The sequence below is a fragment of the Annulohypoxylon truncatum genome, assembly GCF_022578515.1.
Source record: "Annulohypoxylon truncatum strain CBS 140777 unplaced genomic scaffold F4807scaffold_7, whole genome shotgun sequence".
NCBI lineage: Eukaryota > Fungi > Ascomycota > Sordariomycetes > Xylariales > Hypoxylaceae > Annulohypoxylon > Annulohypoxylon truncatum.
This window is the reverse complement of record NW_025953793.1, coordinates 876,108-891,821: the sequence shown is the minus strand read 5'-3', so window position 1 is coordinate 891,821 and position 15,714 is coordinate 876,108. Positions and strand designations below refer to the sequence as shown.

The 15,714-nt window shown below is 48.3% G+C and overlaps 4 protein-coding genes and 1 non-coding gene across 5 annotated transcripts; all 5 read right to left on the bottom strand.

The window, feature by feature from the left end:
• Positions 1 to 841: 841 nt before the first annotated feature.
• Positions 842 to 3,730, bottom strand: F4807DRAFT_416001 (alpha/beta-hydrolase). Its single transcript, XM_047997093.1, has 4 exons — positions 2,955 to 3,730; positions 2,531 to 2,900; positions 2,241 to 2,475; positions 842 to 2,179 (listed from the first exon to the last, which is right to left on the bottom strand). Exons 1-4 carry the CDS (start codon positions 3,064 to 3,066, stop codon positions 884 to 886), a joined length of 2,013 nt encoding a protein of 670 aa, XP_047856926.1. The 5' UTR covers positions 3,067 to 3,730; the 3' UTR covers positions 842 to 883.
• Positions 3,731 to 3,767: 37 nt separating this feature from the next.
• On the bottom strand, positions 3,768 to 5,729 carry F4807DRAFT_370342 (uncharacterized protein). The gene is made up of 4 exons (XM_047995669.1): positions 5,062 to 5,729; positions 4,506 to 5,010; positions 4,406 to 4,452; positions 3,768 to 4,347 (listed from the first exon to the last, which is right to left on the bottom strand). The coding sequence occupies exons 1-4, from the start codon at positions 5,264 to 5,266 to the stop codon at positions 3,908 to 3,910; spliced, it is 1,197 nt and encodes a 398-aa protein (XP_047856925.1). The 5' UTR covers positions 5,267 to 5,729; the 3' UTR covers positions 3,768 to 3,907.
• Positions 5,730 to 8,807: 3,078 nt separating this feature from the next.
• On the bottom strand, positions 8,808 to 8,910 carry F4807DRAFT_t43. The gene has a single exon. It is a non-coding gene; the product is annotated as a tRNA-Leu (tRNA).
• Positions 8,911 to 9,049: 139 nt separating this feature from the next.
• Positions 9,050 to 10,748, bottom strand: F4807DRAFT_415994 (inositol phospholipid synthesis and fat-storage-inducing TM-domain-containing protein). Its single transcript, XM_047997092.1, has 2 exons — positions 9,583 to 10,748; positions 9,050 to 9,479 (listed from the first exon to the last, which is right to left on the bottom strand). Exons 1-2 carry the CDS (start codon positions 10,534 to 10,536, stop codon positions 9,378 to 9,380), a joined length of 1,056 nt encoding a protein of 351 aa, XP_047856924.1. The 5' UTR covers positions 10,537 to 10,748; the 3' UTR covers positions 9,050 to 9,377.
• Positions 10,749 to 10,909: 161 nt separating this feature from the next.
• On the bottom strand, positions 10,910 to 14,662 carry F4807DRAFT_415993 (glycoside hydrolase family 55 protein). The gene has a single exon (XM_047997091.1). It carries the CDS (start codon positions 14,175 to 14,177, stop codon positions 11,379 to 11,381), a length of 2,799 nt encoding a protein of 932 aa, XP_047856923.1. The 5' UTR covers positions 14,178 to 14,662; the 3' UTR covers positions 10,910 to 11,378.
• Between the last annotated feature and the right edge of the window lie 1,052 nt (positions 14,663 to 15,714).

The following is a 15,714-nucleotide window of genomic DNA, read 5'->3' as shown; positions in this document are numbered from 1 at the left end:
TAAACTAGACTGCCATTCGTAATCTTGCAGAGTGAATGATAAATCTCTAAAAAGCAGAAATATTGATTTGGCTCCTGGATGTCGTCCGTGCCCCTATTCCCATGTTGTTCAAGAAAAATCACGACTCAACTAGGTGCCACGATATTGCTTCTTAGACTAAATAGTAACGTCATTGTCTCTTATTCTACAGAACTTAACACAAAGTGAACTGTGTAGGCTTTAAAGACGTTAAAATTGTCCACGAAAGGGTATACGACAATAGATATACGCCCCTTGAAGCCTGGAATAGGGGTCGTCTGAGGTCAATATAAAAACCGGTTAAAAACCGTTTATATTCCGGCTAAAATTCGGCTATATCTATAATTATAGATGATTCCAAGCCTCTTTGAACCTATAGGTAGAATAGGGGAGCAGATTCTGTGGTTTTGAGATCACTTCCGACTATTTTGAGCCTCAACACCGCTCCTCGGCCCCCTTTCCGGTTTCCCCGCCAACACGGCCAGTTTCAAAGCATCACTTGATAAGGAAGACCATAATCAATATATGGGAAGAACTTTAGCTCAATTGTAAAGTTCATTGAGAAGCTAATTTTCTTAGTTACAATATAAAATTTACCCCTTTATTACTTGGCCGTGGACTACATCGCGAACTACATAGATAGGTAACTACTGAGCAAGCTAAAGGGAGAAACCTATGAGTACTTCGTAGAATTAATACTAGATTACATAGGGCGTCCATTTTCCTTGGAGTAGAGCTTGCAGGTAGGGAGGTACAAGGTGAGAGAACTATACAGTACGAATACAGTATAAACACAGTGCATCACACGAAAAGGGGTTCAAAGTAAAAGCTGAAACATTATCTTATTGAGATAATATCAATTTAACTAAGATAAATAATAATCCAACCCCAAACCAAGGGAATCGCATTGCCTCGCCTCAAGAAACGGCCCCTGAAAACTAGGCCACTGCAGCGTCCGCATAGTCATCCCCTCTAGGAAGGTCGAAGCCTCCCATTTCCCAGCACGTTCGACCTCCTCCAACGTGCTCGTGTACCCCCTAGCTTCGAGGAACTCGACATCCGGATTCGGGTCGAAGGTTCTCGCGAAGGAGCTGAAAGTGTCGACGACGAACTGCTCGAATGGGAGGTCGAACTCGTCGCGCATGGGAAGGCCTTGCCGTGCAAGGTTGCCGAAGACGTAGTACAGCTCGCCCGAGTGGCACTTGAGGTATTCCTCGTTCGGGTCGCCGTACGGACGGGGCGCGGTCTTCGGCGGCTCGCAGACGTCGAGGTTGGGCCAGCCGGCGGTCTGATAGGTCCTGTTGAACTCGTAGTAGTAGATTGGAGGGAACCTGTTGTTTTTGAGGCCGGCGTATACGGTGGCTTGGTCAATACATTTGAACATTCCGTCCGTGGCGAGGTGAGAGGCCATCTCGAACAGTGCGAGCGTCTTGTTTGCTATGCTTGGGATCGGGAAAAGATCTGAGGGCGGCACGTCAAAACCTTGGGAGGCGAGGTATGCAGACTGGTTCGTAGTAGTGGGATAGCTGATGAATGGTGCGCCGTCGTCGCGAGTGGTGCCCATCATTATGTGAACAGGAAGAGTAGGTCCGTCAAGTTGAAGTTCGTCGGATGTGAGGTAAGTCCCATCAACGACCGGGTACCTCGCAACGGTGTCCAGGTTTGCCAGGTCATATGGCGATATAGCCCGCAAGCAGTCTACTTGGGATGTCGCATTTGCGCAGCCAGTCTCCTGCAGAATGGCATTTCCCGCTACCTCTAATTCCTCATCAATTGTGTAGTACTTAGAGTACGTGGTGCCATAATTTATGCCCCCAAGGTTGCTCACGGGTATGGCCCCGGCGAATTTTCCAATCGACTTAGGCGAAGCTATTAGAGCTCGAACGCTGCCCGCTCCGGCAGACTGTCCGAAAATAGTGATCCTCTCCGGATCACCGCCGAAGTCCTTTATGTTGTTCCTTACCCAGTCAAGAGCGTTTATTTGGTCGGCAAGCCCGAAGTTTCCGTTGGTGACATTGTCTTTCAGTGCTAGGAACCCGAGGGTGGTAAGCCGATAATTGATGCTGACCACGACAACATCGCCTCTTGATGCCAGATTACCCCCATCGAAGGTAGGATCGTTTCCTGTCCCGCTTGTAAATGCGCCTCCATGTATCCAGAACTTGGCAATAGTTAATCATATATACGTGGGTTCGCTTTGGTACATAACGCTCATGGCTTACCATAACCGGTTTCAGAGCCTCCACAGTAGAGTTGGGACCTGGGATATAGGTAGTCCAGATATTCAAGAAGAGGCAATCCTCGCTTCCAAGATCCCCTGCCTGGACACATTGGGATCCATAACCAAGTGCGGAAGTCTCATTACCATTGCCGGTGTATGGCTCAGAGTAAGTAAATCGTTCGGGTTGGGACGCATATCGAATTCCTAGGAAACGGAAACTGAGGCGGTCGCGGAAGCTAGACACGTATTAACATATGTCATTCGGAATAGTAACAGTTGAAGGCATCTGACCCAGTAAGGGTTTCATTGTTGGATTCCACCGTGATTTGCCATTTCTCACTCGTATCCTGAGATGTTCCGTTGGAGAACGGCGCTGATTGTGTGCACAAAACTGGAAGTTCGGCGTCTAATTTCGTCTGAGATATGCGGCCGTCCAAGTCGATGGCTCGAATAGATCCATTTTGAGATGCTATCCAGAATTGCGAAAAACCCGTGTTTAAACTTGAGTAATTCAGATAATTCAACATATTTTGAACATTGCTGGTATTTGGTTCCAGCGACCAGAGCTTCTCCCCCACATCCTCACAGGCTTCGCTGGCATTATTCAATGAGTACGCTTCTAACAACAATGCTCCTGAGTCGGAGGCTGATCCAGCGGCACCTAGGAAATAAGTCAGATAGATTTTCTGATAGTCTTTACATAGAATGAAGCTACCTTGAAGATCATTATCAACCAACAACGTAAGGCTAGAGTTCAGTGTCTGCGGAGAGGGGATCGCGATTACTCCAACGACCAAAGCCGTAATTGATAATTGCAACAACATCATGAACAGAGTAGAGGCCTTACCAAAAATTCAATAGGACGAATAAGGCGACAACAACTGTGAAGAAAAGCAAATATACCATTTGACCATCCCCGCGCTTCGAGAGAGTAAACATCATGACCTCACCCCATCCCGAACCCGGCTCACGCAGTTCCAGCCTCGGCTTTGTTTACGCATCTTAGCAGACGGGTCACATTTCGCCTGCATATTGACCTCAGTATAGTTGCATTGAGGCCCTAATTGGGTTCGCTAAGGCAAGATGAAGAAAGTGGAGGTGTATGTTGCATAGGAATAAGTCACGACCCCAATAACCTAAACGAGCCTAGAATCGACTTCTAATATCACGTTCATTTAGCCTCAACTAAAAGCGGACTTCAATTGAGTGATTGCGAAGTGATATGCCGAGCGGCCAATTTATGTAGGGCTAGGATTGGGGTAGGAGCATAATCCATTGGTCCTTCAACCCGGATAGCGACGAGTAGGTCTCGATAAATTGCCGCATTAAGAGGTATGGATACGTGAGTGCCGCCAACACGTAATGTGCAAGACCCCTCGGTTCAGCATCATGATGAATCAAATTTCTAGTCATCGTAATCTATATGTTAGCCATGAGTCGTCATAGTAAGAAGCGGTCGACGATTTCATCCCTCTTAGGTAGGGCATCGTCAAATTTACGGCCGCTGGTAGACGTGATAAATAGGCCAAGAATTTCGTGACGGGAGTTGCGGTGAGGCCTTATAGTGAGGTGAAATCAAAATTTTCATTCGCTAATTGGGGTATATATATGTGTTAGCCACAACAAAAGCAAAGAAATTGCAATCAAGTACATCAATATACATTCAGTTCATACATCCACGCTCCGTTGAGACCTATCTTCTCTCGTCGCGTGGGAGCGCCAGTCAGAAACTTCCAATAGACCATACTCGTCATCGTGACTAGCGTTCAGTGTCGTATCGGCGTGGCTTGACATGCGTTTTCCCCGGCCAGCCGGGTTATCATGGCCTCCGATAGTATTATTCGCTGCTCGTGCCCAATATCCGCTGGGCTTTTTTGAGTCGCCGGAAGACTGGCTATCGTCAGGTTTGCGTACGAAAGACGGCCAGGTCATGACTTTCGTACTCTGATGGCTGCTCCAGCCCGTCCAGTCTCTGACATGCGAACAGGCCAACTTCCAGAGGGGTGCTAGGGTTGCGACGCAGGCGCAGATGAGTCCTGTTTGAACTTCGAAAATCGACAAGGTGAAGCTAATACCAGCCCACCACGGTCGGTCGGTAGTTCCAACCACTATGAACACCGAGTTAGCCATCTGTTTATGGAGATCACGCAGGCGGTTACTACGTACAGTTAAATGTCGCGATTCCCCAGCGAGCGACAGCTATCGCCCAGGAACTGTAATGGCCTGTGTTAGTAATAGTTTGTCAGGGGATAGCTTATGTACTCACATAAAACCACAGCTCAGGACCAAACTCAACCCGATTTTCTGTCGTGTAGTCGCCACTTGTAATTTCCATATCATCGTAAGAGGTAGGATGGCGATGACTAGATCACTAGCCATGTTACAAGCCCCGTAGAAGGTAGCTGTGATGGTACTATTGATGCACTCCCCCGGAATGTCCGGCTGCCACTTTTTTCTGATCGGATGGCAACCGAGAAACTCGGTCATCATGTTGCAGAAGAGGTAGCTCATACAGAAGAACAGAGTGCCGTAGCAAGTCCATCTGAACTTCGTGTATACGCCAAATAGTTGAAGGTACATGAAGAGTAGCGCGCATTTGAAGCCGCACAAGCCGAGTGCGTAAAACTCGGAAGTGATCCCGACCCACAGGTAATATCGCGAATTGAGTTCTGAGTCGTATTGCCATATATGTAAGCCCATTCCGTTATATGTCGCAATCGCCATGAGGACGGAGTGGGCGATGCAGACGGGCATCGTCAGGGCCACAATATCTACCATAAATCAGCATCACCATGCTGTTGTTGCGCGCGCAAGGGACGTACAATCATCAATCGTGAACTTCTTAGCCTTCAGTATATAAATCCGCGTATAGAAGCGTAATGACACGAAGAAAAATGTGATAAAAGGCATGGCGACCGCCGCGCGCCAAACGTGTACGCCATTTTCGGCCGGTAAGTGGTCCGGTGGCGTTCCATCAAAAGACCCTGTAGGTGATGCACGCTCGATAATTGCCGGTATGTAAGTCATATCGAGGTGGCCTGTGAATTTCAGCCCTACCCATCGGGTGATGACGCCAACACCATAGATAGCTGATAATAAACACAAGAAACGAAGGTATTGATGATGACAATGATGATGGATTAGAAGAGATTCGGGTAAAGTCCTTACGCCTAGAAGACTGACAACTCTAGACAGCCAATGTATCGGATATCGGGATTCTGCTGACACATTGCGATCCTACTCGGGCGGAGTGGATGTTTATGAATCCTGCGTTTCCTTCGCATGTTCTCTTTATCAAAGAGCCACGCGACGAGCCCTGTGATGTAAGTAGTGCCTAGTGCTTACAGGCCTCGTTAGGGCTGAGACGCTGAGCAGGGCTCTATGGCCTATCAAGAGGCTTAGTGATAGATTACGCATATATACAAACATAACGTAAAATTTTTATCCATAAGGGAAATTAACCCAGCGAAAGGGGACCCTCAAACCCTGAGATCGAAACGTCGAGAAAACGCAGTTGCGTAACATCGTGCTAAATCCATTAGGTAGTGAATGGACTTTTCGCAATTGTATTCTTCAGGGCGTCGTGCCAGGGACATGAATGGCTATAAATAGCAGCCCAGGCGCCTGGTCGGAACTAGGTACTGTAGGGTTGCAAAATGCTGTTGGAGACTAAATATGGCCTTTTAGGTAGCATTGAGGGGAGTTAATGCATGGAACTGCGATATGTGGTGGCAAAGCAATTATTAAACTGAAGATCGAGGTTATCCAGGCTATCGAATTACTTAATATGTAACTGAGAGGACGAAAGAGATCGAGATCGCTCAATCCATGTGAGATATATTGACTATATCGTCGAAATGCTTATATTCGTCGACGCTGAGTTAGGACCATCGAAGGTGTACAAGAAGAGGGAAATGTAACGTTTAACTGCCTTCACCGGCTGTTGAAGAGAGTTAGACCCTGAATGTCCAGGATGTCTTAGCCACATTCACTAGTCGCGGTAAAACTGCCTTAATGCCGACGGGAAGAAGCGTGTGGCTGTGTCTGGTGGGGTAAGTGCGCTAGGTATTAGCCCGTTAGCATCTCTCAGAGGGAAAGAAGCAGCTCATGTAATAATTGAACTCAAAACCAAGTTCTGTTTCGATTTCAACTTGATCTATTCTGTCAACTCTTAGATATATTTAATAGCATTTTCTAACACGTTCATCACCTGTGTCCGAAACGCTTGCTGTAGTTTAAGGTCTTCTTTTGAGTCATCCTTCACATTAAAGCCCATCTTCGAAGCCAATCGTTTTTCGGCATGCCGCACGAGATGTTTCTTGATCGCTTGTGGATCACGCACGTTTGCGAACCCGGACTTCTCAAGACTAGTCGTTTGTTGCCAAAGACCTTGTGGAAAGCTATATGAGCCATACGAAAAAAGAAAGAAAAACAAGAGGCGACGACTTACCAATTTCAAGCAAGACTACTCCCAACGAGTAGATATCGTGTACTTTATTAAACAATTGCGTCGGTCGCCCTTGTCGATCTGTATGGCGGCAGATGTCACGCGTAGGGCATCTGTCCGACTGTCCCTGTGAGAAATAGGCCTCTGGTCGGCTAAATTCAAAGCCTAGGACCCATGGCTCTGATAATTTGAGACCTTCTAACGTAGGCTCAGAGTCTGCATTTCTATCTATCCTCGGTGGTGAAGACAGCACATTCTCGCTCCGGAAGCTCGACGGGATGTTCCAAAGGCGGTGGAGATTATTGAGATTATTGATAACTCCAGTAAGGATTTGACGTCCTCGAACCTTTCCCTTGATAGCGCTGAACGCACACCTCTTCATTCGACTGTCACAGGACCCTTTACACGAACTGCCACTTGGATCCTTGGGAAGAAACCCGGTCTACTAAATGTTGAGGATCAATATGGCAGAACCGCTCTCCATTATTGCTACTAAGCTGCTAATGTTAACCTACTCCTTTCTTAGGGTGTAGACGTCAATTACACTGACATATTTGGACTTACAACATTGCACTTGGCTTGTCTTCATGGGAAACTTGATATCGTTCGATGTATATTAGGAAAGAAACCGTTACTAAAACTCAAGAACAACCCCTACGGTACCCCTTTACATTGTGCTATCATCAACGGCTCATTGGATATAACAGGTGCGTTACTCGAAGCTGGTGCGCCTGTCAATGAAGTGGATATAATGGGCAATGCACCGCTTTACGTGGTATCTTCATTTCCCCGTCATAATATCATTCGACTTCTTGTACAACACGAAGCGGATATCTGCCGAACAGATTCCAGGGGCCACACAGCAGCCACAGTAGCCAAAAGTCTGGAGACATTAGTGGGCATTATCACGCTGAGAATCCTCGAAGGGGAGATCCCAATTCAAGACACCGGACCTACCGAAGCTTGCTATGTGCCGTATATAGTGAAGAGTTTCGATGACGACACACTTCCCGAGCGCCGGCCAAAAACAGAATCTTTGTCGTCCAAGACTTTGTCTCATGAGTCGGACTTTGCAAATGTCTCATTGGAGCTGTTTGATTTCGCCGGGGATTCTCAGACGGACAACAAGCGGGATAGCTTCAATGAAGAAACGGAGAGCGGATCTGATCCTCGAGAGCCAAAAAGGAAACTTGCAGAGTTCGTCTACTACCTAACTACTCAATATGGGACATCCCTTCACGAAGCGAGACTTCTCGTACGTAATCTCGTACACAGCTACGAAACTACGAAGAATGCGAATCTTGATGAGTTTAGTTTGGTTAAAAAAGAGCTTTTTTTTTTAATAAAAAAAAAAGTTGTCTAGGGAGCTGGGTCATTCAATCATGAAGGCTAATCTTCTAGTGGCCTATTTATGCGCCGAATCGGAGATGGGCAAGGAGAAAGTGGCGAAAATATGTGATATTGCCGACGAAAAAACCGCATGGTCATCAAGACTCCTTGGCATAGTGTAGGCAAAGCCGTAGCGATCATCTTAATACTTGGAAGGCCTATATGGGACATATTCGGGTTAGACGACAAGAGAACGGGTTTACTGGTGAACGTGGGTAGGAGGATCAATCTTATCGCAGAAACTTCACCCAAAGTAGCAGCACGATTCGGCATTCCCTCCGATAATTACGACACGGAAATACCTATAACTATAGATACGTCAGAAGATCAACAATGGAGGCTCTCAAGATGAGATCGGTACGAAGCTATATTACGGGCCATGGCAGGGAAAGAAGGGGAAGACGAGGGCTATTTCCTCCTATCAACGCAATTTCCGAGACGAGACGAGTCTGAAGAGCGTAGGATCTTTGGCGCTATTGGTAAGGATGATGAAGAGGTCGGTCCATCAAATAGATAGAAACGTGACCGCACCTCGTCTTTTTCCTCCAGGGAGCTGAGAAAAGATGATTGGCTTGTACATAGATGGCATCCAGAGAAATATGTGTGGAAATCTTCTATTATGTAACATTACCCGCAACCCAACCCATCTTCGACGCTAGAGCTGCTAGCACCGCACACAAAACGAGAGGGAAATAAAGGCAGAATGACAAGAGGGCAAAAAATTGATTGCTGTGACAAGAGTGGGATTCGAACCCACGAGGGTTTCCCCACGAGGAAATCGTGTTAAGATTATTGACCTTAACCTCGCGCCATGGACCAACTCGGCCATCTTGCCCATTAGTTTGAAGGTTGGAAGTGTTGGAAACTTGGGCCACTATTGTGGATCATATACCTACCGCCTACTCGTCCCTAGCAGCAAGAGAGAAAACACAAACTAGTAGGAGTGAGTTGATCATATCGCAATTCATACTATTACATTTAATGGACTGTGAATAGTCTTAAAAAATCTTCCCTACATGATATGTTCTCCAGGCGAATGTTTCCGCCATGTCTTGAAGTTTGCTTTTTGGGAGTCCACCCGTTTAAAACATATTTCTCGTTCGTCAATTGTAATTACATCTCGCATCCATAAACCACAACAGGCACTATACGACGTAATAACGCATATATTTCATGCGATAATAATATCATTAGTTAATAATACTCAAGGTCTATCTTTCAACTGGTGACTCGTCATGCTATTATAATGTATCTGTTAACGCATTCTTACAAATACCCATTCCCGTCTGTTTCTTCGTGGTGTTATATCCCGGGCAATCCGACGAACGCTCTCAAAGCCGGTATCCACCGCGGGAGGATGTAAACGGGGTAGATGCCCATTCCAGCTACCAACAGGCCGGTGAACTGCCAGGAAAGTCAGTAAAGACGGCTCAGTACCTAGAATTTGTAGCGAGGACGTAAAAATAAAAAAATAAAGCGAGTGAGAAAAGGACGAGGCGAAACCAACCTTTTCAAACCACGTATGAAAGTAGATAGCAGTCATAAGCAGCATCCACAAGCACAACCCCACAACCGCCAGCGCGAACCTGCCCCCGTACCCGAGCGCCCTCTCCTCCTCGGCGCAGCTCTTCTCGGCCTCAACACCCGCGCCCTTGACCGCGCCGTCGGGCATAACCACGCACCTCTCATCCCAGCCGGCCCTCGCGGCGCGGTAGACCACCCACCCGACCTCCTGCATTAGGAAGCAGCTACCGAGCACAAGCAAGAAGACATGCCCGCTAATATCATGGCCGCCGCTCCACCGTCCCCCGGCGGCCTTACACGCGACCGCCGTAAACAGCTGCGCCGCATCCGCGTCGCCCTCCCTCGCCGCCTCGCTCGCGCCATCGCACTTGCCGCCCGTGAACCTAAACCCGCGATCAATGATCGGGGGGCCGAAGCACCACTGCGTAACCAGGACCCACCACGCCGTAACCAGCGCCCACCTCAGCGTCGCTTTCAGTCTTCTTATCGTTCCCGCCTCGCTCCCCTCATTCCCCCACTTGCCAAAAACGGGGTGCGTGGCCGCGAACGCCGCGAACGCGGCCGTGATCCACGCCCACCCCTGCTTCACGAACAGCGCGTTGAACACGTTGTCCTTGCGCGCGAAGTAGCTCGGCGCCTCGCCCGCGACGTGCGACTGCCTCACGGGATCGTACGCCGCGTGCCGCGTCTCCGGGCTCAGCGCCGAGAACAGCGCCCCGAAGACGAGGATCGTCGGGTACGCTAGTAGGACCGCCGTCTCGAGGGGCGTCGGCAGGTACGGGGAGTTGCGTTTCGCGTTCGGGGACGAGGATGAGGTGGGGGGAGAAGAAGAGTAGGACGACGACGAAGGCTCGCCGTTCGTCGCCCCCATGTTGGCTTTGGCTTGTTGTCGTGATCGGAGCGAGGCGTTGGTGGTGCTGTGATTATCGTCGGTCATGGTATAGACGTAGAGGTGGCATTAAGAGCTGTTGCTTTGTAGGATCCTTGAGCCTTAGCTTCTACAAATGGAACCCGCGGAAAAATGTCGGAACCAGGCTGGGGGATTTTGAATTTAAGTACGAGAAAAGACACAAAGAAATGCAAAACTTAGGTTATTTGCCAGTTTGTTATTTTTTACAATAGTATTTAGAGACAGTTCGAAGGGATTCCGGATTTCTTGAGGATCGAGACAAAAGCTATCGATGACGTTTAATCTACGCATATGCAAATATCCGAATTAGTACTAGCGTTATAAATTCTCCACAATAGCATGTGGCTGGACAACTGAAGTACTTGCTAGAAGCCCCTGGGATCTAAGCGGATAGGCAACTAAGAACATTACGCAAAAGTCATTCACATCACAGGGTCAACACATTATCAAATATTGAAATCAATGAAAATTTTTACTAATGTAGAATCCATCGTAGGTACGGAATAGCTTTAGGTCTTATCGACCGCCACCTTCCCTTCCTAAGATCTTGGTGATCTTCTCGCATCAAACCGGTATCTCAGTATCTCAAATCCTGTCATGTACCTGAACTCCAAACGATTCCTATGTTCCGGTAGACTGAATTAATTTTGACGCCTCCTCATTGGACAGCGGAAATGCCTCTAGGGCCGGGAAGAAGAAGAAGAAGAAGAGAAAAATAAACTGCGATGGAACCTTGTTTTTCCACCATTTCAAGGATTCTTCACGTGTGGCGATTTGGACCCGCAGCTGCCTGGTGTGACGGTCGTCGTTTTTGTAGCAGTGCTTGTTGAGTGAGTGAGGGTCCGGGAATTAGTCCCAGTAGCCACGCTTCATGGACTTTGGGAGCAAGTTCCCGCCGCCGTGACCGTCTGAGTGATGGTGACCGTGACATCACCGGAATCACCAGCATCACCGGTACTGCTAGAACTGCCAGAACCGCCATTGGGGGTTTCCGAGGGAATAGGAATTGTCGTCACAGATGCTGTCATTGATCCCGCCACAGATCCCGTCGCCGATGTACCGGCAGTCGACTCTCCACCGGGTGGAACATAGCTACCTGCCGGTGTGGAAGCCGGAGTAGCCGTGGCCTGAGTGTCAGTAACAATGCTCGGGGTGCCACTAGCTGAAGAACCGGAGCCTGAACCGGGAATGGAGCCTGAAATTGACGCCGAGGCTGAGGCAGTCACGACAGTTCCAGAGAGTGTTGTCTCCGAGGCCGAAATTGTAGACGAACCCGCTCCAGCGCTGCTTGACGCTGGCGATTTGGAGCCGCCGACGTCCACCTCGAACTTAGCGATAGCGGCGCAGAAGTTGTTTCTGTTGTCTTTGTCAAGAACCGCGGACTGGCCATCAACACTGATCATGTTCACCGAGGCCTTGGTGCTGACTCCATAGAGGTGTACTCCAGTAGATCCCTCAATGGAAATCATGTTGTCCTGGCAATTGTTCTTGTCCACACATTTCTGGCCATAGTTGTTAAAGAAGCTGTATAGACCAGTGCCGTAGACATACACCGAAGATGAATTCGTGACGCGAAGACCCCAGGTGCGGGCGCAGGTGTCGGACGAACCGTCGCAAGACTTGTCAAAGTCAGGGTCGACGAAGCCTTCAAGAACTGTGGCGCCTTGGGGAGCCGGGGGGTTGCCCTGGAAGTAGGCCGTCTCGGATTGAGCGATGCCAAGGAAGACATTCTGAGCGTTGGAAACCTGGTAATTGTACAAAATGCTGTGCTCCGAAGCAGTGCCCCATAACCAAACAGGCTTCTGAGATTCAATGAGGACACCACGACCGTTGAAGATGTTGATCTGGCTGTGGTCGTTCAAGTCAAGCTCGTGATCGGCAACCCAGAACCAACAGTTTTCGATGTAGGCTGAGGCCGTCTGCGTGATGTGGAGCATCATGAAGGTACCCATACACTCGGGAGTAGCTGTGGTTGTGACATTCTCGTTTTTGGCACACTTATCGGACTGCAGTTCAGTTCCAGCCGTCCCACCGATACGGAAATGCACATCCCACATTCCAGCGGCGCCATTCGTGGAGCCCGCGAGATTCCACTGCATGAGGATCGCTCCAGGAAGTGGACCTTGGGTTTCAATGATCAAATCCGACATCTCAACATCGCCTACATCTCCAGCATCGCCGACCTGGAAGACAGGAACAGGCTTAGTCTGATCGGTGAACTTCTTGCCAGTGGCCATCAGAAGAGGCCACATCTCACCGGTGATCTTGATGTTCTTGGGGATTTTGACGGTGTCGGATATCAGGTACGCGCCGTGGTCGAAGTAGATGACATCACCCTCCTTAGCACTGTCGAAGATTTTCTGAATCGCCGCAGTGTCATCGGTTTTACCATCACCTTTGGCGCCAGCCGTCTTCACGCTAACAAAGCTGCTAGACGGAACGGATTCGTATTGAGGCTTGATGCGGGTGAAGACTTTGCCATCGTCACCCAGGAGAACATTGGGCTTGCGGACATTTTCTTTGGCGGTCTGGATCGCCTTGCCTTCGCTACCATCGTACTGTCGACCCTGAGTGAATCCTGTGACCTTCTGGTTTCCCTGTAGGATGACAGATTTGTCCTTCGCGTACTGGATCGCGGCGGGGACGCCCTCGGTCATATCCACATTGTCTACAATGAGGGTGTTGTTGGTGTCGGTGTTCTCGGGCTTGTACAGGGTATTGATTCCAACGGGGACATTTGAGATCTTGCTATCGAGAAGAAGCAACGAACCGACCTTAATCTCATCCAGCGAATCGCTTGCCATGTCGATACCAATCTTTCCGCCGTTGATCGTAATGTCCTGCAGCAACCAAAGCCAGTTCCAGATGAGGTAGATGGCCGTGTTACAGTTGTTGAAAGTCATGTTGCGGGAGGTGTATTGCTGGCTACCGATGTAAGCTCCCATACCTCCGCCATTGAACGTAAGATCGGCCATGAAACCACCAGATCCATTCTCGATATACAGGCCTTTCTGCGCGTTTGCGTCGCTAGTGTCTGGGTTCATCTCGAAGACAATATTCTGCAAACTGGTTGCCTGAGCGACTTGCCAATGGATACAGGCGCCTTTGTTGATAGGCACATCCTTGATGTCGATGATAAAGTTGCGAACCTGACGGAAGAAGTTATTCTGGTTGATGTACCAGTTCGCCGCAGGTTGTTGGCTGTAGTCATAGGGGTTCGCATCGATCACAGCCATACCATCGAAGTTGGGGAGTGCCTTGATGGTCGGAATGTCGTTCGCATCACCAATGAATTGGGTGTAGTAAGTCTGGTTAATCGGGTTGCTGACCATGTAGACACCGGGAGGGAAATAGACAATCGCGGGGGTAGAGGTGCGGGAATCACAGTGCGTTATGCAGCGGTTAGCGCCATCTTGGACGGCTCGGTTGATTGCTTGGGTGTCATCAGTGGTGCCGTCTCCCTTAGCGCCATAGTCCTTGACATTGCGGAAGACCTGGTAGCCGGGATCGGCGTAGACAGCGACACCCTGGCGTTTGATGTCGGCAACCCAATAGTCAGAACTAGTACTTTGGCGCTGCTGCACAGCTGTCGACTGACTAGCCTCCACAGAGCCAGAAAAGAGGCGTAAAGCCAGGAGAGAGGCCGCGAGGACCTTAGAAAGACCCATCTTGAGTGTAGTACCTGCTATGTCGAGATGGCGTTGAAATGTGATCTACCAAAAGGAGTGTGGGCAGGCCTAGTACTATTCATGCAATGTCAGCTCCGCTACTCCTCCAGGGAGGTCGATGTGATAAAATAAGGTAAGAATGAGTTAAGAATGAGGCTACAAGTATGGACAATAAAATATGCAAGAGATCTGCTGGAAAAATGTACTTGGTGATAGGATAATGGTGAAGGTGAAAAGTTGGAAAGGAGAAGAAATGGAAGTGGAAGAAGATTAAAAACGAGAGGAAATAGGTTCGTATTGGAAATTTTGATGTGCTTGTGAATACTCCAAGATGAGAGTTCGTGAACAATAGTGATTGTTCATGAACAGAATGGAAGAGAACAAGGACATCGGCGTGATACGACGGGCTTTGTGTGTAGCGACTCGAGGAGGAATGAATCAAGGAATGAATTAGGGACGATGTGTTTGTGTGCTGAACAAAAGGGAACAATAAGAATAATATCAAATCAAAGACTTACCAGTCACGACGAATCTTGGTGTTGTTCGTTGTGAGACCCTTGTGTCCAATCGGCGATATCGATGGCCTGACCAAATCCAGGGTCGGGTCAGTGGTGGTCTTTGGAATCGTCGAATAACGAATGACTTAATGAATGACAGTGATTTTAAGGTGTCGTAGGACGAGAGAATGGACGGTCAGACTAGTGACCAAGAATAGAAGAAAAAAAAAAGAATGTTGGGGGTTCGACGTGATAAAAGGGAAAATAGGAAATGTGGTGTAGAGGGGAAGGTTTTTTCTTCTACGCGGAAGAAAATCGACGACGGTATGAAGAGGGTGGATGGTGAGATGGGTAGCCCAAATCGGGAAATAAACGGTTGACTACCACGCGTGATATATATAACCCCAGGTAGGTACTTCCACTTACATCGCTATTAGCAGGCGCATCTGATTAGAATATAGCGCACCTTCACTTACCTCACGGATTCTAAGTAGCAAATTGTGAAGGTACGTAACTAGGTACCTTCAAATTATAACATACATACCTACATAGTACCCACCTGCGCTTCTAAATGACGGTTCCCCGGCTACTTTCTTTGAAAGATTCAACTGCCACATGGTTATAACACAGTGTGTAACTCTTTAATCCGATCCAATGAAAAGCACGCCCCTTGCCGAAAGAAGTAACCACTGGCTAGTAGCTGCTGTAATATGCACGAACCTTCGTATGTTTGTGAGCAGTACCTATACTTGAATTATCGCCATATCATATGTAAATATCTCCCATCTTTAATGCAGATACGATGCTTTAACCGACGACATTCTGTGAGCAATGAACTTTAATTATTATTGATGTGTATACCCACATACTACTGCAAAGTAGCGGCGTTAAACCACTCAAATTGCCAAGATGCAAATTACTGAGCTACACGGTAGCGATTCGACAAGGGAATAGATCCCCTAACGGTTATTTCGCCTGTCTACAAAACTACATGATCTTCATCTTTCGTTCGGTTGGTTGGGTAGTGGATAATCCGATCG

What these genes read in the sequence shown, in the direction of transcription:
- F4807DRAFT_415993 (XM_047997091.1), bottom strand. Translation starts at nt 14,177, where the DNA reads ATGGGTCTTTCTAAGGTCCTCGCGGCCTCTCTCCTGGCTTTACGCCTC.
- F4807DRAFT_370342 (XM_047995669.1), bottom strand. Translation starts at nt 5,266, where the DNA reads ATGACTTACATACCGGCAATTATCGAGCGTGCATCACCTACAGGGTCT. An exon ending in GTCCTGAGCTGTGGTTTTAT is followed by an intron (nt 4,453 to 4,505) that starts GTGAGTACATAA and finishes AGGCCATTACAG; the next exon opens with TTCCTGGGCGATAGCTGTCG. An exon ending in GGGAATCGCGACATTTAACT is followed by an intron (nt 4,348 to 4,405) that starts GTACGTAGTAAC and finishes CGGTGTTCATAG; the next exon opens with TGGTTGGAACTACCGACCGA.
- F4807DRAFT_416001 (XM_047997093.1), bottom strand. Translation starts at nt 3,066, where the DNA reads ATGATGTTGTTGCAATTATCAATTACGGCTTTGGTCGTTGGAGTAATC. An exon ending in AACAATGAAACCCTTACTGG is followed by an intron (nt 2,476 to 2,530) that starts GTCAGATGCCTT and finishes ATACGTGTCTAG; the next exon opens with CTTCCGCGACCGCCTCAGTT. An exon ending in AGGCTCTGAAACCGGTTATG is followed by an intron (nt 2,180 to 2,240) that starts GTAAGCCATGAG and finishes ACTATTGCCAAG; the next exon opens with TTCTGGATACATGGAGGCGC.
- F4807DRAFT_415994 (XM_047997092.1), bottom strand. Translation starts at nt 10,536, where the DNA reads ATGACCGACGATAATCACAGCACCACCAACGCCTCGCTCCGATCACGA. An exon ending in TTCATACGTGGTTTGAAAAG is followed by an intron (nt 9,480 to 9,582) that starts GTTGGTTTCGCC and finishes CTTTCCTGGCAG; the next exon opens with TTCACCGGCCTGTTGGTAGC.